A 26,648-nucleotide genomic window follows, 5' to 3' on the forward strand; every position below is an offset into this window, starting at 1 on the left:
GCAAGATACCCCCAGTATTTTATCATGAGCAACGCTATTCTTTTGTGTGTGACTAATACTAAGCAACAGGGCATGTTCTCTCTCGGTCCCTAATTTTAACTCCACAAGATGCTCCAATTTGCTTCAGTCCTCAAGGGATGAATGACAGAAAACTATTCTTGTGGAGGGAATGGAGCTTATCTTAACTGCAGCAGACAGAGTGAAGTGGCAGGATGTTCTTACACAAAACTAAATTTGGCTCCGGTAACAAGAGCTGAAGTCACAGCTTGCCGTGGGGATACATTTTGTCTGACGGCTTCAAAGCAATTAGCCAAGTTTCAAATTATTTAGTAGCCTCTGAGAAAATGAATGCATTACTAAGATTTATAATAGTTCCTCTATCACGCCTCTCTAGTTTTTCCTCCTGCTCTCCTGAAGGCATTGAACCCTTCCTGTCCTATGATTCTTGGATGCCAGTCATCTGAACTTCACCTCAGTGATTACAAGGGAAACCAGACAATGAGCACTAGGAGCTACGTCAATGTTACAGGCAAGCACAGTCCTGCCCAGAGTCAATCCATACACAGAATAGAGAAAGTAACAGGAACCCTGGCTGATGTTATGCCTCCCAAGAACATCAAGCGGAGTCATTAAGGCACCTCTACCAACACTCTAAAGTCCTCTTGGACTTCCTGACTAAAAAATTCATTGCATAAGTGTGCCAATCCCTTCCAGGAGGAGCCAATGCAATCTCCATTACAAGAGACTCTGGTGATGAAGATAAAAAAAAACAAGCAGACTGCCCCCTGCTAATTAGTGCCAAGGCAGTGGGGGTCCCTCAGTTTGAAATGACCACAGAGTGGGCAACTTCAATAGGAAACAGCCCAACTCCACTTGATCCTAACATTTTGTCTAGGTCATAAAGCGATGTTTGACTTTTGGGTCAAAGCCAAAGCTGTCACTGCCTGGGGCTGACAGCCTAGATGTTAATGGGCTGAGCAGTAAGGAGTTGGGGAAGTGTATAGGCATCAGTCACGACAGGAAATGTTTACTACACTGTAGAAATCATGAACCATCAGAACTGCACATTAGCCTCACATATCGTGCAAAATGAAAAGGCAAAATTACTTAATACAGTACAAAAATAGGAGAAGTTAAAATTTGGAAAGGTGATTTAAGTTACACTGGCATAACCTGTCAATTCTTACAATAAGTGTATAAAGCTATAGAATTCAGAGCATATCAAATGCTGCGAAAGTTCATGAGATCATAAGACATCAGAGCAGAATTAGGCCATTTGGACTAGTGAATCTCTTCCACCATTCAATCACAGCTGCTTCTTTTTCTGCCTTCTCCCCATAACCTCTAACCCTTTTATCAATCAAGAACTTATTAAACTCCGGCTTAAATACACCCAATGATTTGGCCTCCACAGTCCTCTGTAGTAGCAAATTCCACAGATTCACTACTCTCTGATTGAAGAAATTTCTCCTCATCTCAGTTCTAAAGGAACATCCCTTTATTCTGAGGCTGTTCCCTCAGATCTTGGACAATCTTACCAGTGGAAACCTCCTCTCCTCATCCACTCTATCCAGGCCTTTCAGTACTTGGCGGGTTTCAGTAAGATTACTCCTCATCCTTTTGAACTCTATTGACTACAAGCCCAGAACCATCAAACACTCAAGTCTTCATCAAGCCTTTCATTCCTGGGAACCTCCCTGGACCCTCTCCAGCACTAGCATATCTTTTCTTAGATATGGATCCCAAACTTGCTCACAATACAGGCTTTTTCCACTGAGGCTAGGGGAGAAAAAAATCAGAGGACATGGTTTAAGGGTGAAGGGGGAAAAGTTTAAAGGGAACATTAGGGGGGGGCTTCGTCACACAGAGAGTGGTGGGAGTGTGGAATGAGCTGCCAGATGAAGTGGTAAATGCAGGCTCAATTTTAACATTTAAGCAAAACTTGGACAGGTACATGGAAGAGAGGTGTATGCAGGGATATGGACCAGGTGCAGGACAGTGGGACTAGGCAGAAAAATGGTTCGGCGCAGCCAAGAAGGGCCGAAAGGCTTGTTTCTGTGCTGTAATGTTCTATGGTTCTATGGTTCTAATACTCTAAATGTGGTCTGGTCATGTAACGCCTTATGAAGCCTCAGTAGTACACCCTTGTTTTTATATTCTAGTCAATTACTTTATTTGAAACTTTCAGTGTTATATTCCAGATATATTGTGGAAATTTTATAGTAGCGAACTAGACAACTTCCTGTCCCTTATGAAGATGACACTGGGAACATAAGCCAGAAAAAAATGTTTCCTCTAAGGTGTGTGCATGTGTGCATGAGCACATCTTTTGCTACAAGCACACAAGGGAATTTAAACTGCTCACAAAAGGTTCTTATTCTCTACCCTGTTGGCATGTTAAGTATATTTCATGATTGTACCCAATCACATTTACTACTACTACTACTACTACTACCACTATGTCGACTCAGGCCTAGGGGGCAATCACATTTCCTTTTCCAGTTCTGATGTGGACGGTGTTTGACAACGTGGAGTTTGCGATGATGTGTCTGCAGATTTTAGAACTGGCTTATTTATACTGTTTTTATTGAAGAAATTATTGATGCGCTAAGTCGAATTCCAAAGCAGCAAAGGACATGAAGCACAAAAGAACTGCTAGTTCATTTAAAGTGAATGGCTTAATGAAATAGTAGAAACTGACACATTGAAAGCTCATGAGGTCAGGTATTATTACATGCTGTCATATAGTAAATGATGCGTATTATTTTATTTCTTTTAAACAACGAACAACAAACTGGACTTGGTAGCTTATTATCCTTAGAATAGCTTCAGGTTTACTTTCACTTAAAATCTCAATGCACACATGTTGTTGTCACTGGACAAAAAAAATTGCACAGCACAAGATTTTTGTGTAAGTTGGTCATTACAAATTAGAGGGAACATTGGCCAGGTAGGTGGCACAGAGAAAAAAACCATGGGGGATTGATACCTTTAGTTTCACTGGAAAATATAAAAAGGGTTCATTGGCGTTAATGATGTAAACACTGATGATTTTGCTACATAACTGTGTAATAAAATGGAGATACCATGATTGTTTACCAGTTTATAGCAACAACTGTACATGTTCACCACTACCACAAGCGCTCCATACAGTATATGCACATCAGACATAGTATTTCCCACCGTGGAAGTTGCAGCAAGGCAAGGGTTAAAGTGGAGTTCTCAAAGGTTTGGTTCAGCTTGGAGACTGTACAGAGTGCAGACTCTGTACAGTCTCCAAGCTGAACCAAACCTTTGAGAACTGGACTCAGCCTTCTCTGAGTGTGGAAGTTCAGTAAAGCAAGAGTCAAGACGATAAGCTGGCAGAGACAGTGTTCAGACATGCAGTGGTCACCCAAGCTGAACACAGCCCTTGAAAGCCTAATTCTTTGTACAGACTTTCTGTTCAATCCTGGACTCAAGGTCACCAGGCAAACCAAAACACCATAAAGATGCAAACGAAGGATTCTAAGACAACACTTACTCTTGGACAGTTACTTTTCAAATTCTGAAGTATTATTGACCTTTAAAACTTATATTTTATTGGTTATTAATACCTGTATTATGATTGGTACTTAAATATGTAAATGATGGGATTCAGAAGTGCACAATGTTTCTATAGGTTCAATGTCTGTTCCAATTAGTCAATTTCTGCTAAAAAATAGCATTTCTTTGTTCAAACTTTTGAAAGGTTTGGAGATAGGGGCCAAGCTAGTCTCCTTGTACTCAGGTAAGCAATATGTGACAGGACTGAGTGTGAGCTGTCATCGTTCAGTCAATCACCACTCTGTCTAAAGCCAGCTCAGTGAAACCTGAGGTCCTCCTAGAGAGTCTGATACAATCTAGTATGTCTATCTGTGGCCTCTTCCACCGTCGTGATGAGGCCATACTCTGGTTGGTGGAAATTCATCTTATATTACATCTGGGTAGCTTCCAACCTGATGGCGTGAACATCGATTTCTCAAACTTCTGGTAATGAACCCATCCCCCACCGCCCCCACTTCATCATTCCCTTTTCCCTCTCTCACCTTATCTCCTTACCTGCCCATTGCCTCCTTCTGGTGCTCCTCCCCCTTTTCTTTCTTCCATGGCCTTCTGTCCTTTTCTATCAGACTCCCCCTCCAGTCCTTTATCTCTTTCACCAATCAACATTCCAGCTTGTTTACTTCATCCCTCCCCCTCCCCATTTCACTTATCACCTTGTGTTTCTCCATCCTCTCCCCTCACCTTTTAACTCTACTCCTCATCTATTTTTCTCCAGTCCTGCTGAAGGGTCTCAGCCCAAAATGTCGACTGTACTCTTTTCCACAGATGCTGCCTGGCCTGCTGAGTTCCTCCAGCATTTTGTGTGAGTTGGATTTCCAGCATCTATGGACTTTCTTTTGTTATTGTCCGATACAAGCACTGGTTGTGTCAGTAGCTAATCTATTCAAAGAGGCAAGAGAGATCACAAAAAATCCAATGAGTAATTAAAACAGCTCAGCACATCACTGGGACTCAACCACCAAACCTGGAGACAATCTACAACTCTCAATGTGTACAGCGTGCTCATAACATCATTAAAGACCCATCCCATCCTAGACACTGTCTGCTCGATCTCCTGCCATCTGGTAGGAGATACAGAATCATCTTAGCCAAGCTAGTAAGACTGAAAAACAGTTTCTTCCTGAGGGCTGTTGTGCATCTGAATTAAGCTACACCCCAGCTTGCCAATGGTCTCTGAGTGTAATGGACTATTGCACTCTCTTGTTGAAAGTAGGTATGGGAATTTTTTATTATTAAGCCGTACAACATACATCGTAAACACCTGTTTTACATGGACTGGAGTAGCACCACACTCTCATTGTCTTGAGCAATGACAGTAAAGTTCTATTCTATTCTAAATAATATTGAGAACATGAATTGTAGAGTCCTTGAAATTGAGTCCATAGGTTATGGAATCAGTTCAGAGTTGTAGTGAGTGAAGTTATCCACTCTAGTTCAGGAGCCTGATGGTTGAAGGGTAATAACTGTTCCTGAACCAGGTGGTGGGGGACCTCTTTCCCAATGGCAGCAATGAAGATGTTAGCATGGCCTGGATGGGGTCAAGTAAGTTTCAATCTTTGTGCAACTTTGCAATTGCTGAATTACACCATTTTCAATTAGGTGGAGCAAATCTCTGTAACCGTGAAGAGAAACTTAGAAGACATTGATTTATATAGATACAAAGGTTTCTGCAGATGCTGGAAATCCAGCGGAACACACAGAGAATGCTGGAGGAAACCAGCAAGTCAGGCAGCATCTATGGAGAAATAAACAATCACACCTCAGACTGAGACCCTTCATCAGGATTGGAAAGGAAGGGGGAAGAAGCCAGAATAAGAAGGTTGGACGCAGAATGTGTGAAGGAAAGGAGTACAAGCTGGAAGGTGATAGGTGGAGCCAGGTGAGGGAGAGGGTGGTGGGTGGGAGAAGGTGGAAAAAAGTAAAGGGCTGAGGAAGAAGGAATCTGATAACCCTTTCACAAGGGGGAGCAGGGGGCCGGAGGCAGGCTATCAGTAACACTAAAATGTATTGCAGCAGCAAGGAGGCACGACAGAAACCACCATTCAATCCAAGTTCAGCTCCTCCTTGCAGTGGCTACTCAACATCACTTGATCAAGAGCTGGATCTACAACCTACAGCTTCAGCTGCCTGACGGACAGCAACTTGCTCACCACCAGTGTCAGGAACCTGTTAGACATCGTAAGAAGTTGCTAATTTACAAAGGGAGTAGGGTGATACAAACTTTCAGGAGAACTTTTGAAGTACAATTGGCAATTTTCATCTGGTTAGGCTCCAAACTTCAATGCTAATTCTCTCCCAGCAAAGTATTCACTTCTTCAACAATCACAGGGACTCAGCAGGTCAGGCAGCATCTGTGGAGGGGAATGAAAAGTGAACGTTTTGCATTGTGACTCTTCAGGAATGGAAGGGAAGGGGAAGGAGCCAGAATAAGAAGGTGGGAGGATGTGAAGGAGCAAAAGCTGCCGGGTGATGGTTGAAACTAGGTGAGGGGAAAGGTGGTGGGTGGGGAGTGGCTATGAAGTAAGAAGCTAGGAGGTGGAAGAGGTAAATGGCTGAAGGAGGAGGAGAGTGGGCCATGGGAAAAAGCGTAGGAAGAGGGGAACCAGAGTGAGGTGATGGGCAGATAAGTCGAGGAAAAGGTAACATCCAGTAACTACTACCCCTCCCTCCTTCTTGCTTTTCCATTCTGCGTTCTGGTTATCCTCTCACCCCTTCTCTTCTTCTCCTCCCCCTGTCCTCAAGACCTGCCTATCACCTCCCTCTGCTTCCCCGCCTCCCTCCCTTTACTCCATGATCCACTGTTATCACCTATTAACAGTCTCCTTCTTCAGCACTTTATCTCTTCCACCTATCACCTATTATTTCATCCCCCTCCTCCACCCACCCACCTTCCCCTTCACCTGGTCTCATATACCACCTGCCTACTTCTACACCTTCGCTCACCTACACCTTCTAATTCTAGCTTCTGTCCCCTTCCTTTCCAATCCTGATGAAGTCTCAGCCCAAAATATCAACTGTTTATTTCCCTCCATAGATGCTACCTGACCTGCTGAGTTTTTCCAGCATTTTGTGTGTGTTGCTGAAGATTTCTACCGTCTGCAGTATCTCTTTTTTCCACATCTTCAGGAGCACATTGAGCACTCTCTACTAATGTATTCAAGAACAAGAGTAAAATAAACAAATTAATTTTATAAAGCTCATTTATTATTAGTCCAAGCCATATGAGAGGCATAATCAAAAACAAATGAATGCAGAGACAAAGGGTGGCATGTTAGCATAACACTATTACAGTAGTAGCAAACCAGGTTCAATTCCATCCCAATCTGTAAGGAATTCGGGCATTGTCCCCACGATCACATGGGTTTCCTCCCACATTCCCAAGAAGTCCTGGTTAATTGGTCCCATAGGTGGAATTGGGCGGTGCAAGCTCATCGGACTGCAAGTGGGGAGAAAATTCAGAAAGCAGAGATGCATGGTGACTTCAAACTTCAAAGTAAAATTTATACATGTCAACACAAACAATCCTGAAATTCTTTTTTCTGCAGGCATAGTTAGCAAATCTATAAAACAGTAACTATAAATAGGTTCAATGAGCAACAATCTGTGCAAATGCAAATATAAATAAATAGCAATAAATAACAAGCATAAAATAACAAGATAAAGAGTCCTTAAAGTGAGACCATCAGTTGTGGGAACACCAGGAGTAGAATGAGTGTAGTTATCCCCTTTTGTTCAAGAGCCTGATGGTTGAGGGGTAGTAACTGTTCTTAAACCTGGTGGTGTGAGTCCCGAGGCTCTTGTACCTTCTACCTGATGACAGCAGTGAGAAAAGAGCATTGCCTGGGTGGTGAGGGACTTTGATGATGGATGCTGCTTTTCTACGACTTTTCATGAATAGGTGCTTGATGGTTAGGAGAGTTTTACCTGTGATATACTGGGCTGAATCCATTATCTTTCATAGGATTTTCTGCTCAAAGGCATTGGTGTTCCCATACCAGGCTGAAATGCCAGTCAACCACACATCTATATAAGTTTGCCAAGGTTTTTCATGACATGTCAAATCTCTGCAAGCTTGGGAGTCCTCATACAGGGTTCCCTTAAAGTTAACATGCAAGTCGAGCAGGTAGTAAGGAAAGCAAATGCAATGTTAGTATTCATTTCAAGAGACCTAGAATATAAAATCAAGGATGTAATGCTGAAGCTTTATAAGGCATTGGTCAAACCACACTTGGAGTTCTGTGAGCAATTTTAGGCCCCTTATCTAAGAAAGCTTTGGAGAGGGCCCAGAGGACGTTTGTGAAAATGATTCCTTGAATGAAAGGAGTAATGTATAAGGAGCAGTTGATGCCTCTGGGCCTGTAATTGCTGGAGTTTAGAAGAAAGGGGATCTCATTGAAATCTATTGAATATTGAAAGGCCTAGATAAAGTGGATGCGGAGAGGATGTTTGCTACAGTGGGATAGTCTAGTTCTAGAGGGCACAGCCTCAGAATAGAAGGACATCCCTTTAGAACAGAGGTGGGGAGGAATTTCTTTAGCCAAAGGGTGGAGAATCTGTGGAATTCTTTCCCACAGATGGCTGTGGAGGCCAAGTCATTTGGTATACTTAAAGCAGAGGTTGATAGGTTCACTATTAGCAAGGGCATCAAAGGTTATGGGGAGAGGTCAAGAGAATGGAGCTGACTGAGGTAATACATCAACTATGAGTGAATTGTGGAGTCAACTCAATGGTCCGAATGGCCTAATTCTACTCCTATTCCTGATGGCCACATGGTAAGGATCTGTTACTGTACTGTATCTCTAGATTAAAAAGTTACTACTATTAACACTTTTTAAGAATTAAAGGCTGTAGGGAGAGAGAAATGAGGATAAGAATCAAGGGCTACATAAAGGAGGACACAGTAATAACAGGGTGAAATAGGAATGTACTTCCAAAAAATGTAGAGGTGAAAGAATAGGAGGATTAAAGATTACACAACTAGGAAAGGACTGAAAAATCAAGAAGCAGTATAGTTTAGGGGCAGGAGGGGAATGGGCCACACCACAGCAGACATCGCTGGCAGATTGGGAGACTACTCAGAGAAGCGATAACCAACTTTGGATTTGAGAAATGTATGACAGCAGAGGATGGGCTTGGGTGCAGGTGGATCCACTGGGCAAAGGAAAACCCAGTCGGAAGCTCAGCTCATGCCGAATAGGAAACTGAGGATCAGTAATGGGCTTGAGCTAAATACAGCAGCAGTGAAGTTAGGTTGGACACAAAGCAGGGCAGTTATGTTAGGGTTAAGGTGGTCTTTCCTCTGGAGGAAAATGCACCTCACTCCAGATGCCAATTGGTTAGATTATTGAGGAGACAGTGCAGAGGTGGAAACAGAAGGGTGGTGTCATCAGCTTACATATAGAAATTGACTTTGTCTTCCGATAATTAATGACGTACACTGACAGAAAATGTCTAATTTCTCTATACAAGGTACTTCTACTTTTCAATCCTGAGTAATCACCATATCACCCCATCATTCAGCCATCCTGGGGTCACACTTCCCCTCACCCAATCTCTTAACCCATAATGAGGATAGATGGATGGGGGAGTGCTATATCCGTGTCTTTGTGTGCATGCACACACACACATACATAGAGGAGTTGGGAGAGAGAGATAGGGATAAAGATAGATATATATAGAGAGAGAAAGTGAGAATAGTATCTGAGGTATCTCCTCCTCAGTTTCCACAACCTATAGAGCAGGGGTTCCCAACCTTTTTTATGCCATGGACTAATACCACGGAGGCGTTCATAAACCCCAGGTTGGGAACCCCTCAACTGGCACTAACTCTTCTTTATAAACAACTCCCTCAATAGGAAATATTTGCACCACCTCCATTCCGTCATGTTCCCACTGGATTGTGTACAAAATGTTTCAAACAAATAATTTTTCACTCGTCTATTCTCCAGCAAGTAGAAGCTCGTTCAACCCACCCAGCTCAGGTGTTAATCCAGTAAACTTTCTCTGAACTCCTTCCTTTGTATTAACATCCTTCCTTAAATAAAGACAAGGACACAGAATACTACTCCCAATATGAACTCACCACAGCCAGATGTAACTGAAGCTTAACTTCCCTACTCCTACGTTCAGCTCCTCTTGAATAAATGATCATTATTTTTTCTTATTATTTGCTGTACCTCCATTCTAGCCGAAAGCAAGTCACACATATTATGTCCAGTTCTTTCTACATCTATGAGCCCTGTGATCTCTATCTGTATATGCTTTTTGTTTTCCTGCCACAGTTGAAAATTTCATACTTCCCACATTATATTCTATTTCCCAGATCATTGCCCACTCACTTATATACAGTACATATCCCTTTTTGGCTTTCTCACATCCACATCACGATTTATTTTCCTATCTTTGCAAGCTTCTATGCTTTCATCCAGGTCATTTATTTAAATTGTAAATTATTAAGGCCCAGCATCAATCCCTATAACTTATCATTCACTATATCTTGGGTCTACCAGTTGGACACCAAAAACACAATTTTCCATCCACCTTAGCCCAGTAGATTGGCGGTTTGCATAACGCTATTACAGTGCCAGTTGTAAGACTAAGGTTCGATTCCTACTGCTGTCCGTAAGGACTTTGCACATTCTTCCTATTATCATTTGGGTTTCTTCCCACATCCCTAAGACAGACAGTTAGCATTAGTAAGTTGTAGGCATGCTGTTAGTCCCAGAAGTGTGGTGACACTTTCAGGCTGCCCAACTTAATCCTCGCTGATTTCATTTGATATAGGTGATGCATTTCACTGTATGCTTCATTAGATAAAGCCACACTGTTTTCATTATCATCTAAACTGTGAGCTTTTGACTTCCACAATAACCTTTGAAAATGTTCATTAATTCACCCTATCCCCAAAATTTGCTATACTGACAGCAGAGAGAATGTTATTTTACCTCTCTAAATCCACTTTAATACTTTACAGAAAGACTATTCTTCACAAGTCCAATGTTTAGATTTAGAGAAGGAAAAAAACCTTTATGCAACTTTAAGTTTTCAAATACAACAGCACCACCATGTGATAACCAAGCCACATTACACATAGACACTGATCTTCTCCTTGGTTAAACAGAGTACTGGAACAGCACTTCACATTCCACCTTGGTAGTCCCCAACCTGCTGGCACAAACAACAATTTCTCTAATTTTTGGTAGAGAAAGCCTTCCCTACTCTTTTTAAAAATCCTACCAGTCCCACCTTTCCACTGCCCTTTCGTTTTGGCCATCAACCACACATTCCTCCTTTTGGTTCCCCTTTGCACCACCTTCCCTTCTTTCCACGGTCCATTGTCCTCCCTGATCAGATTCCATCTCCTTCAGCCCTTTGTCACTTCCACCCATTATGTCCCAGGTTCTTGCATCATTCCCACTCTCCCCCTCCCTCATCTGTTTATTAATCCCCACCTTCTCCTGGATCTACCCACCTGCCAGCTCTCAGTCCATCCCTTCGCCCTATTTTTTTTTAAAAAAGATGCTCCTGACTCCTGATGAAGGATCTCAACCTTTGCCTGTCTGTTTCCCTCCATAAGTGTTGCCTGACATCCCTCCCCCACCCTCAAGTTCCTCCAAAATTGTGTTGCTTATACATTGATGTAACATTCATTGTGAGCCCTGGTGAAAACAGGAGATTCTGCAGATGCTGGAATCTTGGCCTGAAATGTCAACTGTTTATTCCCCTCCAGTGAGGCTGCCTGATTGCAAAGTTCCTTCAACATTTTGTGTGTTGCAAATTGTCAGGGTGTTTTAAAATGAATGGATAAACTATGTAGACACAATAGACTGCAGACACTGGATTCTGGAGTAAAAAAACAAATTGGTGAAGGAATTCAGCTGATCAAGCAGCATTGGTCAATGTCTCTACAGATACTTCTTGATCCACTGAGTTCTTCTAGCTGTTTTTTTTTTGCTCCATATAAACTATGTATTCACTTAAGAACATTCATCTGATACAAATGCAGAATGTGCAATATTTTATGCTTTCTGCTCACTGTGGCTATTTAGCTGTTAATTTCTATCCCTTAATGTCAGTTGTCACACAATTATAGGATGGCTTACTTTCTCATCTAATTTTTGAAGCTGTCTCCACTTTGTACAGGACAGCAAAAAGCATGTACACTAATATCCAGGAGTGCAAATCTGGATGCCATAGTCAGCTCAGCTCAGCACCAGTGTTATCACACTGCTCAGTAACTTAATTCAACTCTACTAAGATGGCAATAGAGAGAAAAAAAAATACATGTATTTCCTTTTTCATCTATTTTAATATAAACTTTGTACAAAGAAATGTGAAAAAATACTTCCATATGCTAAAAGCAATCCTGTTTCACAAGTTAGGCTAGCAAGTATGTTCTCAAAAACAATGGTAAATTTACTATAGTGTCAATTTTTTTTTTCTAATTTTTATTTTAGCATTTACCCAACAGGACTGGTTGAAAACTGTACAAACTGCTTATATAAATCAGGATGAAAAATAAAAAAAAAACAAAAATATACACATCAGAAAAGCAAAGGAACCATTCTGAACACAAGGATCATCTCATATACACAAACTCCTTCTGTTCAAATATCAGACACTCCAAGAGGAAACACGAGTGAAGATGGGGAGAAGAGAAACATTGAGCAGCGAGACATACCTCCCCATTTTGTATTCCTTCATTAGAAATGCCAAGACATTGCCCACCCCCCATTTCATGCTTTTACATCACTGGATTTCACAGACTCCTACATATAAATATTATATGCCGTGGTCCAACTACTAAAGGCTTTTTGTTTTGTAGCATGCTGTATATGTTCCCCATTTCACTACCTTTTCAGAAACTAGAGTCTACAATCTTCCATCAAGTCACATTAAAGGAAAATACCAATGGGGATGGAGATGACAAATTCTAGAAAGAGAAGAAAGATTTGCCAGATGTGGTCGTCTTCTGTAGACTTTGGCTTAATTCTTTTTAATGCTAGCAAGTATGTAGTGTCTCAAAAGCTCTGTATAATTATATACAAAGCAGATAACCAATTAATTTGTCTGTTCAGGATTGGAAAACGAGGGCAGTACTGATGAATTCCCATGCAAAGTCTGACTCCATTACGCTGCTTTTTTCAAATGTCCTTAGACAACATCAGGGGCTTTCAGGCTCTGCGGGTTTGGACAGGCATGGTGGTCTGAGTGCACTGGACTTCCGATTGAACTGACGTTACTCCAACTGGTGTATTCACCACAACTGGCATGACCTGTGCAGGGAAAAAGAATAAATCTCAATTGTAATACAATCCACAGTTAGGCAAATCCAAACACAGAAGGTATATTTTCCAAACAAGAGTAGCTCTGTGGAGAGAGAATACTTACTCTAACATTCCATGTACCAGCCTTCATCCCAAGTCCATGCACAACTTAGTGTAAATGCATTTTCTCTTTGCTCACCATCCAACCAACTTAAAAGCAGAGGGAGACACAATCAAGGATGTAATGCCGAGGCTTTATAAGGCATTGGTCAGACCGCACTTAAGCAGCATTGGGTCCCTTCTCTAAGATTGGATGTGCTGGCAATGGAAGGGGCCCAGAGCAGGTTCATGAGAATGATCCCAGTAATGAAAGGTTTAACATTCGAGGAGCATTTAGCTCTGGGCTTGTACTCGCTGGAGTTCAGAAGAATGAGGGGAAATCTCATTGAAACCTAATGAACATTGGAAGGCCTAGATAGAATGACTGTGAAGAGGATATTTCTTATAGTGGGGGAATCTAGAACAAGCGGGCACACACAGCTTTACAGTTGAAGGGCAACCTCTCAGAACAGAGATGAGAGGGAATTTCTTTAGCCAAAGGGCAGAGAATCTGTGGAATTCATTGCCACAGACAGCTGTGGAGACCAAGTCATCTGGTACATTTAAAGTGGAAGTTGACAGGATCTCATTTAGTAAGGACGTCAAAGGTCATCAGGAGGAGGCAGGCAAATGGGGTTGAGAGGGATAATAAATCAGCCACAATGAAGAGAATGCAGATAAGTCTTGATGGGTCAAATGGCTGAGCCCTGCTCCCATATCTTACGGTCTAATAGTTCAGTACTGGATTTGGTATAACAAGGATTTAAGACCTTAAGAACATAAGACATAGGATCAAAATTAGGCCATTTGGTTCATTAAGTTTGCTCTGCCATTTAATCATGGCTGATCCTTTTCCTCCCCCCTCCGCTGCCCCACTCCCCGGCCTTCTCCTCGTAACCTTAAATGCCATGGCCAATCAAGAACCTATCAATCTCTGCTTTAAATACACCCAACAACCTGGCCTCTACGGCTGTCTGCAGTAACAAATTCCACAAATTCACTACCCTCTGGCTAAAGAAATTTCTCCACATCTCTGTTTCCCCTCTATCCTGTTAATTTTAATAACAAACAAATTAAACAACTGCATTTAAGCTACCAATTTCACAATAAGACCTTGATCTATAAGTCAATCCCTTAAATTTAGACACTTGAATCACAATGTATCCAGTACTTAGCACATGCTGCTTCCTTCTATCTCAGCACCCAACCAGTTAAAAGAATTTACTTGGTTATAAGCAGCAATCGTCAAAATGTTCAAGGAATGAAGCCAAACATGTGGACATATCCCACTAGCAGACCTCTAGCTAATGACAGATGTGGCTAAAAGGAGACAGACCATTTGATTATTTCACACTAATAACTGGCATTTACTCAGTCTCAATCCCTGATTATCCACAGTGCAGCTGACCACCTAATTTGACTGCCAACAGTGGGAGTAAAGCACAAGAATACATACAGCTATATAGCTTTCACTAGCCACGCCAATGAGTCTGCAGGAGGGTGGGCAACACTCTAACAGTACTTGTCAAGCCTTTTTTATGATGTGGTACAATAACCAGTGAAATTTTAAGTGTTATGTGAACAGCCAGCCAGTCCTATTCCTTAAAAAAAATGAGGAATAACAACTTTAAAAAGAGACGTCTCCAATAACTTGAGACGTCTCCTGTGTCATAATGGCACATAATGAACAAACTGAAGTAATTGTTTACATCATAAAGAAACTAATTAGAATGTCCTCAAGTGACCATGATTGTTTTTGCCATCTTCTGGGCCGTGTCTTTACAAGATGGGTGACCCCAGCCATTATCAATACTCTTCAGAGACTGTCTGACTGGTGTCAGTGGTTGCATAATCAAGACATGATATGCACCAGCTGCTCATACAACCATACTGATTGTGGATGCTTAGCCATGATCACAGTTAATGGTGGTGCTGGCTCGAAGGGCTGAATGGCCTACTCCTGCACCTATTGTCTATTGACCATCTACCACTGACTCCCTTGGTTTCACATGACCCTGTCCAGGGGGCATCTTACACCTCCTTTGGTAGACATGCATCTCCACCCTACAATCCACATCAACTCAGTGATCACTTTATTAGGTACAGCTGTGTAGTAAAGCAAATATCTAATCAACCAATCATGTGGCACCAACTCAATGCATAGAAGCATGCGGACATGGTCAAGAGGTTCAGTTGTTGTTCAGACCAAACATCAGGATGGGAAGAAATATGATCTATGTGACTTTGACTGGGGAATGGTTGTTGGTGCCAGAAGTGGTTGTTTCAGTATCTCAGAAACTGCTGATCTCCTAGATTTTCACGCTGTCTCCAGAGTTTAGAGAATGGTGTGAAAAAAAATCAAGTGAGCAGCAGTTCTGTGGGTGAAAACACTGTTAATGACAGAGGTCAGAGGAGAATGGCCAGACTGCTTCAAGCTGACAGGAAGGTGACAGTAACTCAAATAACCTTTCGTTATAACAGTGATATGCAGGAAGAACACCTCTGGATGCACAACATGTCGAACCTTGAAGTGAATGGGCTACAGCAGCTGAAGACCACGAACAGACATTCAGTGGTCACTTTATTAGATAGCTCCACAGATTAGCACTTCATTTTATATCTTGAGTTACTATGCTTCAAAAGGTTATTCCCTTAAAAAAACAAAGTTCAAAAAGTAAAATTTATTATCAGAGTACATACATGCCACCACATACGACCCTGAGATTCTTTTTCTGTGGGCATCCTTAGCAAATTTATAGAACAGTAACTGAACAGTAAACAAATTGTGCAAATGCAGAAAATAAATAGTAATAAATAACGAGCATGAGATAACATAATAAAAAGTCCTTAAATGAGTGTAGTTATCCAATTTTGTTCAAGAGCCTGTTGGCTGAGGGGTAGTAACTGTTCTTGAACCTGGTGGTACGAGTCCTGAGGCTCTTGTACTTTCTACCTGATGGCAGCAATAAGAAAAGACATGGTCTGAGTTGTGAGGATCTTTGATGAAGGATGCTGCTTTTCTACGGCAACATTTCATAGAGATATGCTCAATGGTTGAGAGGGTTTTACCCGTGATGTACTGGGCCAAATCCACCACCTTTTGTAGGATTTTCTGCTCAAAGGCCTTGGTGTTCCCATACTAGGCCATAATGCAAACAAAGCAACTTTTCGGTTTACCATCTCAACAATTCAACTACACTCAAGGCAGCTTAGGTTGATTTTCGTTCCCATAAGTAACAAATCTCACCATTGTTTGCTGTGAAAAAAAGAAAATGGGGTGATCCAAATGGGGAGGTGGGAGGTAACTTCCGCATTTTGCAATTTTGTATTCAGATTGTTGCTGCCAATGGTGTTGAGGACTGGTTTCTCAGTGTGACAGGACTGGCAAGTCAAACTTAGACAAGGGCTCACAATCAAATATCAAGCCCTTGGCTGTAAATGCAGAGTGACCACTGCTTGCTAAGGAGTAAAAGGGCTCCAAGACCTTTCTGTTCTCGACATGGAAGGCAGCATTCATCCAAATAATCAGCTTCACATTCCACACACTATTCTGAGAACTTAATTGCCCAACAACATCCAAAAAATGGTATTGTACAGAATATTTTCACGAATGTCAAAATCACAAAATAGCAAATGGCAACAGACACCTGACAAACTAGAAGCAAGGTTGAAAGCTAAGAATAACATATTTTGTAGGTTTTGCATCAGAAATCATCTCTACCTCTTCACACCACTCTCTAAAGTAGCATACGAAGTATCCACTTCCGAAACGAGTTGCTGCAGTATTCACAAAACACTAAAGTAAATAGCTTCTTTCTTTCTTAACATTTGGACATACTCAGTCATCAAGTGATTCCTCAGAAAAAATTTATTGTGAAATCTCAGATCAAAATTGCTCTTCAGCTCTGAGACAACATCCCAGACAACATCCTGTTTAATTCTCATTTTCTCATCTTTCTAAGTTCCACTGCTTCCAAATTGGGTACATATGTATGTAGCCTTCTGCCAAGTGCAAATATCTCTCTTCAATCACTTTGGACCCAGGCGTGCTGGGCCAATTCAACGAATATTAAAAAGTCCACCATACTGGTGGGTTCGGAGTCACAAACAGGTCTGACTGGAGTAAAGAAGGTAGATTACTTTCAATGAGGGACAATGGTGAACCAGATGTATTTTCACAAATATTCAGTAGCTATGTTCTCATTAGTATCAATAACTTGTATTTTCATTAAGTTACAGATGAAATTGAATTGGATTTACTTTATTACTTACATCCTTCACATACATGAGTAAAAATCTTTAGGTCTGTGGTCCCCAGCCACCGGGCCGCAAAGCATGTGCTATTGGGCCGCGAGGAAATGATATGATTTGGTGGTATGATGAATAAACAACAAACATCGTTTGACAGTTTCTTTAGAAGAGGTGGTAGGGGAAATAAAAGGCCTAACGATGATAACGCTGAGATAGCTGAGACTGAGACTACAAAAAAAAAAAGAAAGCTTCCTTCAACAGAAAATACGACGAGTCGTACATAAAATATGGCTTTATTGCGACCGGTGACTCACACACTCCAAGCCCCCTGTGTGTGGTAAGTGGAGATAAGCTGTCTAATAAGGCAATGAAGCCCTCAAAAAATGCTTCGGCACCTTGAGTCCAAGCACCCTGCACTTAAAGACAAACCCATTGAGTTTTTTGAGCAGAAAAGACGTGAGCAAGCGAGACAGGAGCAAGTGCTGAGAGCCACCGCCTCCACAAATGTTGCTGCTCTGAAAGCATTGTACTTAGTGGCTAGCTGTATTGCTAAGGCTAAGAAACGTCTGTTTGAGCAGCTTTGCGAGGAAATTGATGCAAAGCACAAACGCTTACACACTGAAGTCAGGTGGCTATCAAGGGGGAGAGCCCTGGCCAGGATTTTTGAGTTAAGAGAGCAGCTACAGAGATTTCTTTCAGGAAAAATGTCAGCACTGGCAGTACACTTCAGTGACGAGGAGTGGACAGCAAAACTCGCTTATCTGTGTGACATCTTCAATGAACTCAATTTGTCACTTCAGGGGAGAATGACAACTGTCTTCAAGTTGGCCGATAAAGTGTCTGCTATCAAAGCCAAACTGGAACTGTAGGGATGGCGCGTGGACAGAGGTATATTTGACATGTTCCCAACATTAGCTGGGATTTTGGGAGAGACTGAGACTGCACTGTCTTTGTTACAGCTGGTGCGCGATCACCTATCTTCACTGTCGACAGAATTCCAGCATTACTTCCCAACTGCAAATGACCCAAGATGTGCAAGGGAATGGGTCCGTGACCCATTTGTGAATGTCCCCGGTGAATCATCCATGTCAGCGCGGGAAGAAGATCAATTCCTCGAGCTTGCAAATGACAGTGGGCTGAAAAGTATGTTTGAAATAACATCTCTGCCGGCATTCCGGATCAAAGTCAAGGCTGAAATGTTGCTTCCGTTTCCAACATCATATCTCTGCGAAGTGGGATTTTCTGCAATGAATGCAACAAAAACTAAATTGCAGAATAGACTGGATATAAGGAACCCCCTTCGAGTATCGCTGTCTCTCATCACCCCTCGATGGCACCGTCTTGCTGCAGGGAAACAAGTCCAGGCCTCCCATTGATTCAGCGATATTGGTGCGTTGCAATGATTTTATATGAGGAAAATATGTGCTGTGTGTTTAATATCCAAACGTTATTTAAAATGTTATTGACTTATAAGGGTCTTATAATTGACTTATCACTATATTCATGCGAGGAAAATATGCACTGTGTGTTTAATATTAAATTCATTAGATAAACCCTTTTAGAAACGAAATTGAGTGTATTAGCCACTTATAAGTGACTTATAGTTGACTTACCTATATTCCGGTCGTGATTAACACCCACCCCCCACCCGCACCCCGTCGGCCGGGCCACAAGAATATTGTCAATATTAAACCAGTCTGCAGTGCAAAAAAGGTTGGGGACCCCTGGTTTAGGTTACATCTCCATCTAAATTTACAATGTGCAATTTATAGTCATTTGTAATAAATAGTATGTACAACAGGACAGTCAATATGACATAGAAATACAATTGTATCAGCATGAATTAATCAGTCTGATGGCCTGATGGAAGAAGCTATCCTGGAGCCTGTTGGTCCTGGCTTTTATGCTGCAGTACCATTTCCCAGATGGTAGCAGCTGGAACAGTTTGTCGTTGGGGTGACTTGGGTCCCCAGTGATCCTTCAGTCCCTTTTTACACACCTGTCTCTGTAAATGTCCTGAATAGTGGGAAGTTCACATCTACAGATGCACTGAACTGTCCACACCACTCTCTGCAGAGTCCTGCAATTGAGGGCAGTACAGTTCCCGTACCAGGCAGTGATGCAGCCAGTCAGGATGCTCTCAATTGTGCCCCTGTAGAAAGTTCTTAGGATTTCAGGACCCATACCAAACTTCTTCAACCATCTGAGGTGAAAGAAGCACTGTTGTGCTTTTTTCACCATACAGCCGGTATGTACATTCCAGGTGAGATCCTCTCTGATGTGTATGCCAAGCTGTTCACCCTCTCAACCCCAGATCCACTGATGTCAATAGGGGTTAGCCTGTCTCCATTCCTCCTGTAATCCACAGCCAGCTCCTTTAATTTTTGCGACATTGAGGAAAAGGTTACTTTCTTGACACCACTGTGTCGGGGTGGTGATTTCTTCTCTGTAGGCTGCCTCGTTATTATTTGAGATTAGGCCAATCAGTGTAGTATCGTTAGCAAATTTAATTAGCAGATTGGAGCTGTGGATGGCAACACAGTCAGGGGTATATAGAGAGTAAAGGAGGGGGCTTAGGATGCAGCCTTTAAATGAAATCAAATTCTCCAAATTCTACAGTTTCCATTTTGAAATTTAAACTCAAATCTTTGGATTCTTAATCCAGATTCCAAGATATTACTATGCCTATTTAATTGCTGAACCATTTATTTACTTGTCATATTTAGTTGGTTATCATTACCATTTTTACAAATACTGATGAAACCTGTGAGTGTATGACAAGGCCACTAGCACTAACTGGCAAGTGCTAAGCACACAGAAGACAAGATCATAAGATTAGAGATACACCCCAAGTCTAAGTTATCACTTCATGAACAAGGAGAGAGATAGGGATAAAGCTGCAGTGACAGAGAACTCATTCATAGTCCAACATGCTTGTTCATGTTCCACGTAGGAAAAATAACCTTGTAATCCAAAACCTAATATGTTAATTCTTTTCGTATCTTCATTATTTCTGAATACCTGCAATTTTTTTTCAGATTGCCAAGAACACCATTATTTGTTTTTCAAATTCTTACAAGAGAATATCCTGCAAGTGGGCTAAGTGCTACTCCTATCCAGACAGCTCCTCCCTCACCTCCATTCAGAGCCCCCAACAGCCCTTCCAGGTGAGACAACATTTCACTCACACATCTGTTGGGGTTGTCAATTGTATCCGGTGCTCCCAACGTGGCCTCATCTACACTGGTATGACCCCTTCGTAAATTGGGGCTGCTTTGTTGAGCACCTCCGTACCATCCGCCACATGCAGGATTTCCCGGTGGCCAGTCATTTTAATACCAATTCCCATTCCCATTCTGATGAGTCAGTCCACAGCCTCCTCTTGTGCCAAGATGAGGTCACCCTCAGGGTGGAGGAACAACACCTTATATTCCATCTGGTTACCCTCCAACCTGATGGTATGAATATCAATTTCTTCTCCTGGTGAACAAAACTACCCCACCCCCCACTTCTATTCCCAAATCTGATCTTTTACTTCTCATCTGCCTATTACTTTCCTCTGGGTCCCCTCTTCCTTCCCTTTCTCTATTTGTCCACTCTCCTCTCCCATCAGATTCTTTCTTTCCCAGCCCTTTACCTTTCCCACCCACCTGGCTTCACCTATCATCTTCCTGCCAGTGTCTTTCCCACCCCTTCCCCCAACATTTAATTCAGACATCACCCCCTTTTCCTCTCAGTCCTGAAGAAGGGTCTCAGCCTGAAATGTCAACTGTTCACTCTTTTCCATAGATGTTGCCTGACCTGCTGTGTTCCTCCAGCATTTTGTGTACGTTGCAAAGGATAGCAAAAAGTTTTAGTACAAATTAATTCAGTTTTAACTTGCCTCAAATAGTACATTTCAAAATCAAGAGGATAGGAGGAGGCTTTTTACTCTCCTCCCATCCGGTAGGCGCTACAGGAGCCTCCGCTCCCACACCAGCAGGCACAAGAAGAGTTTCTTCCCTGAGGCTGTGACCCTGCTGAACCTCACATCACAGTACAATACTGGGTGCAATACTGCTTAGCGCTGTCTTAGTACTTTTATATTTGTCTGCTGTAGCACTTACTTTTTATTTGCAGTTATTTTGTAAATAACACTACTCTTTGCATTTCTGGTCAGATGCTAACTGCACTTCATTGGCTTTGTATCTGTACTCAGCACAATGACAATAAAGTTGAACCTAATCTAATCTGAATTAAGATGATTTTCCTCATTTCTATATGAATATGTCATAGAAAAAAATATGGGAAGTAGGTAGTAAATGTGCCAGAATAATTGAACATTTTCTGTGCCAACAGAGAGCTCTACAGTGACTCCAAGAATAGGTGGAATTCCTCAGAGCTGAACCAAAGTTTTATCTTTAGCATGAAACACTAAGAAACAGGAAAAGCAAGTGTATCTAACTCATCCTTTCCAAGCAGAGCCTAGGTCATAATTACAATGCTTCATTAACACAGCCAGTCAAGCAAACGACTAAATAGATGTACTGGAGAAAGGATAGGTGGCTGATGTCCATTGTAGTACTAATTCTATTTACAGTCCACAACAGGCTGGCTCCGTCTTTCAGTATACTATGCTAGACATTCTATTTTCAAACAACAATAATATTGGACACATTTGTCTTAAAAGAAAAATCAGAAAATGTATGCATTTTCCCCTCGTATAAGAACCATCAACTCTACAGTAAAACCCAAAAAAATAAATGCACTTGCAGACTTATTCCTTTTAATAGGCATCAACATTTAAATGGCTTCTATCCAGGCTCGAACACTATTATTTCGCTTTTACTTAATTTGGTTGAAAATACATTGATTTTTCTGCTAGGATGATGGACCTCTCATCATCTACTATGTTTTATAACTAGTTTCAGAAGTTGCTTTAAAAGGAAACATGGATTGTTGAGATCATTTGGAACGGAATAAAGCACAGGAGGTAAATGGTACAACAGGATGGAGCAAAAATTGGTCATTAGTGAGATTTTAGTTAATTATTCTAAGATGCAAGGATGTTCTGCCCAAGCAATTGAAAATGAGCAATTGTTGTAATTTAGACAAATGGAAGCTGCTTAAAGCAGCACTTTAAGCCCAGGGGATATGTGAAGATTTCTATCAGCTTCTCTCTCCAAGAGCTAAAGAACTCTCTCAACAACTGTCTAGTCAGTAAATGGCTGTATTTCAAATTATGGGCTAAGCTGCTGGAACGTAGGTGGCTGTTGCTGCTTGGACCTGGATCAGTTTAACAGGCTTGTTGCTGGTCACAACTGCTCTTATTTGCAGTGACAGTATTACAATATTAAGCACAATTTTTTTTTAACAGAGATATATATCTGGTTTTATTGATTCCATATAAGGCAATAGTTCTTTTGTAAAATAAACTGCATTTAAATCATTAAAATGCAACTTCCTTCTTTAGCCTTTTGGCTGACTGAATGTTGAGAGTTCTGTAAATGCTTTAGCACAATAATTTTGATGTTAAATTCAACTCTCCTCAAAGGTTCAAAGGTTCATTTATTATCAAAGTATACAACTCTGAAATTGAACATCCTATTGGATAATTGATAATTTAAACATGTATCCGCTAAAGTTCAATTTCCTTCCTCGGCTACATAAATCAGTCTTTAATCAAATTAACAATATCCAACTTCAATAATGATTAATATTTAACATTCATTTAGAAGACCTTCAAAGGCCTCAGATCTTCATGCCTGTTCTAGCACTGAGTCAACTTCTTTCTCCTTTGTTTAACTCCTCAGATCCACTACAGATTTAAATAGCATATTTTGTTGTGGTTTTTGTATTAGTAAATCTCCTGTGGCCTTGATCAGGGTTAGTTGCAGGAAGTAGTTATTTTCAACTTAACAATGGAGCCAAACTAAAATCAGCAGTCAGAATCAAGCGCCAGCTATAGAAATTAGTTTCCTGTAACAGGTGCCCAGCGGGTAACGTCAGCTGCAAGCTCTAATAATATTGCAAAAAATTAACCCCATTGTGTTTTTAAGCTAAGTTCATTACAACAATTCAGAACTATTTGTAGATACAAGCAAAACAGCACAATGCCAGTGGCTTAAGTACTTAAAATCAGGAGTTCTGCATCTAGAAATGAAAGTGGTCATTAAAATAACAGGTGTTACATCTAAGACTAGCGTGTCAACAAAATAGGCATGACAAATGGAAGGCACATTAAACTTATTGTTCCTCCCATTTTAAGTTTCATTCTCAAGCTTGGGCAAGGGTAGAGAGAACTGGAAAATGCAGCTGATTAATATCATGCCTCCCTCTAGTACAAGGCTTATATTTTACAAAATGCTTGCAATTATCAGTGGCCTTCAGCATAACAGAGCAAACTGAGAGCCATTTCAGCAGAATCTCTCCTCCATGGGTATATTGCAGTATAAGTGGTATATTGTGACCAGGAAAGCAGCAGTCAGATTAAAGAATCCTTTACAAGAGAAGCAATTTAAATCAAAAAGTGCATATTTTAAATTTAAATTTAAATTTATTTAAAGTAATTAAAACTTGGAAGCTATGAGACTCCATACTATAAAAGCAAATTTAAGACCAGTTAGTTGCAATTAACACTTCAAACTCCTACAATTAATCCTTAAAACAAATTTTTAATTAAATGTGCAACACCAGATTTTTTTCCTGGTGTTTGTGATAGGCAAGTACAGCAACTTCGCTTCCTTCATGTATCTTACTACAGCTGGTGAGATAGCATTATATAGCATTTCAGAGATACATAGGACATCAGAGACAGCAACTTACAGATTTCTATGGTTTACTGCAATTCTAAAGACACTGAAAGTTGCTCTGCAGTCCAGTGTCCTCCACAGATAAAGAGTGATGATGGCCTCATTTTATTGGTGTAGGAACTAGGCCAATAGGTTTCCGTTATGACAATCATAACCACTGGGCAGCTACAATGGTAAACAATAAAATTTAATTTTGAACTGTGCTCTCGGGATGTCCTGTTTTAGGGTTGGGGAAAATGGGGGTGTCCTGCTTTAGGGATGGGGAAAAGAGGGGAAATGAAGAATGAATATTGTGGATAGAGTGAAGCCAATTTTACTCTGCATCTTGCTGCTGAACTAAAGCTGAAGCTCATTAGGTGTCTGAAGTTGAAGTTAAAGTGTTATAATCCTCAAGAAACAGGTTCTTACTCAACAGCAAGGATTACAACAATCCCTGCTCAAAAGGTAGAGGATTCACTGTAATTTACTTACCTATTGATTTTCTCTCTTCCTTTTGAGGAAATTGCACAGCTCTGTGCCAACCGAATAACAAATTATAAACTTGCTGTTTGGAGTGCATTTACTGGTATCACAACAGAACAAATCAACACATTGCTTGATCTGAAAACTCTAAATTAGCTCAGTAGGTCCTTGATAAAGAAAGGGCAAGAAAATAAGCTGGGTGTATGAAGCCAGGATTATGTTTATACCGAAATACTCCTGACAATATGGTCACGATATAGATCAGATGGAAGACTGGATTGAAGAGTGGCAGATGGAATGTAATCCTAACAAGTGCAAGGAGAAGCATTTAAGGAAGTCAAGTAAGGATAGGACAAGTGGCAGAGCACTAAATAATGTTGATGAACAGGGATCAACTAAGGATCAAGTCCATAATTCCCTGAAAATGGCAACAGATGGAGATAGGGTGATGAAGGCGGCTTACAGCATGCTTACCTTCATAGGTCAAGGCACAGAAAATAAAAGTAAGGACAGTGTGTTACAACTTAACAAAAGGACTAGTTAGTTTGTATTTGGACTATTGTGAGCAGTTCTTGTCATCAAACGATAGGAAGGATGTCGTTGTGCTCAGAGGAGTGCAGAGAAGATTCACCAGGATGCTGCCTGGATTGGGAGACTTTAGTCATAGAGAGAAATTAGATGAGCTGAGGCAGTTGTCCCTAGAGAAACAAAGACTGAGGAGTGATCTAATATATGTATATAAAATTAGAAAAGGCCTAGATAGGGTAGATATTTAGAACCCTTCCCATCCCCCATGTTGCCTCAATGTGATGGCATCTATCATCAATGTCCCCATCCATCTAGACTATGCCCTCTTCTCACTGCTACTGCTGCTAAGAAGATACAGAAGCTTCAAGACCCCCACCACCAGGTTCAGGAACAGACACTTTCCTACAACCATCAAATTCTTGAACTGACCTGCACACACTAATCTTACCTTACCAATAGAACACCACAGACCTATGTACCTTTCCCATTACCATGAACTTGTTTCTAATTGTATTGGTACACTATTTCTCAATTTGCTGTCTTTTGCTTCAGTGCCTTGTACAATTTGTGTATAATTTATGTTCTGTGTCATCTGTACCTTGATGCCTATATTGCTACTGAAAGATATAACAACTAGTGGAGTGGTGATGAGAGAGCATACAGGAGTGAGATATGCCAACTAGTGGAGTGGTGCCACAGCATCAACCTGGCACTCAATGTCAGTAAGATGAAAGAGCTGATTGTGGACTTTAGGAACAGTAAGACAAAGGAACACATACCAATGCTCAGAGGGATCAGAGGTGGAGAGAGTGAGCAGTTTCAAGTTCCTAGGTGTCAAGATCTCTGAGGATCTAACCTGGTCCCAACATATTGATGCAGCTATAAAGAAGGCAAGACCGCAACTATCCTTCAGTGGGAGTTTGAACAGATTTGGTATGTCAACAAAAACACTCAGAAACTTCTATAGATGTACCGTAGAGAGCATTCTGGTATTGGGGGGGGGGGGGAGGGGGGGCACAGGACTGAAAGCCGATTAAAGGACTGAATTTAATTGGCTCCATTTTGGCTTCTAGCCTACAGAGTACCCAGGACATCTTCAAGGAGCAGTGTTTAATCCATTATTAAACATCTCCAGCACCCAGGGCATATTTTTCTCACTGTTACCATCAGGTAGGAGGTACAGAAGCCTGAAGGCACACACTAAGTGATTCAGAAACAGCTTCTTCCCCCCTGCCATCCGATTCTTAAATGGGCATTGAACACATGAACACTGCCTCACTTTTTCAATATACGTTATTTCTGTTTTTGCACAATTTTTAATCTATTCGATATACATATACTGTAATTGATTTGCTTATTTATTTATTATTAACATTTTATTTTTTTCTCCTCTTCTTCTTCTATATTATGTATTGCACTGAACTGTTGCTGCTAAGTTAACAAATTTCACGACACATGCCAGTGATAATAAATCTGATTCAGATTTTACCATTGTATATATATATACAACCATAGTTGTGCATAAGACAATAAAGTCAACCTGACTGGCAGGGATATTGAAAACAAGAGCTCATAGGTTTAAGGTAAGAGGAAAGAGATTTAAAAGGGATTTGAGGGTAAAGTTTTTTTTAAATATACAAACTGTGTTTGTATACACAGTGGTTGA

The 26,648-nt window shown here is 41.0% G+C and overlaps 1 protein-coding gene across 10 annotated transcripts in view; it reads right to left on the minus strand.

Annotated features, from left to right (window-relative positions):
* Positions 1-11,863: 11,863 nt before the first annotated feature.
* zmynd8 (zinc finger, MYND-type containing 8) overlaps positions 11,864-26,648 on the minus strand; it is a 102,891-nt gene continuing 88,106 nt past the window's right edge. For 7 of the 10 annotated variants that reach the window (XM_072242678.1, XM_072242670.1, XM_072242703.1 and 4 more), the window contains one exon: positions 11,864-12,860. In XM_072242678.1, coding sequence (XP_072098779.1) covers positions 12,759-12,860 — 102 coding nt within the window. In that variant the 3' untranslated portion in view covers positions 11,864-12,758. The remainder of the gene's footprint in view (positions 12,861-26,648) is intronic. The other 3 variants (XM_072242717.1, XM_072242694.1, XM_072242735.1) reach the window with 1 other exon arrangement.

The sequence above is a fragment of the Mobula birostris genome, chromosome 2 (assembly GCF_030028105.1).
Source record: "Mobula birostris isolate sMobBir1 chromosome 2, sMobBir1.hap1, whole genome shotgun sequence".
NCBI lineage: Eukaryota > Metazoa > Chordata > Chondrichthyes > Myliobatiformes > Myliobatidae > Mobula > Mobula birostris.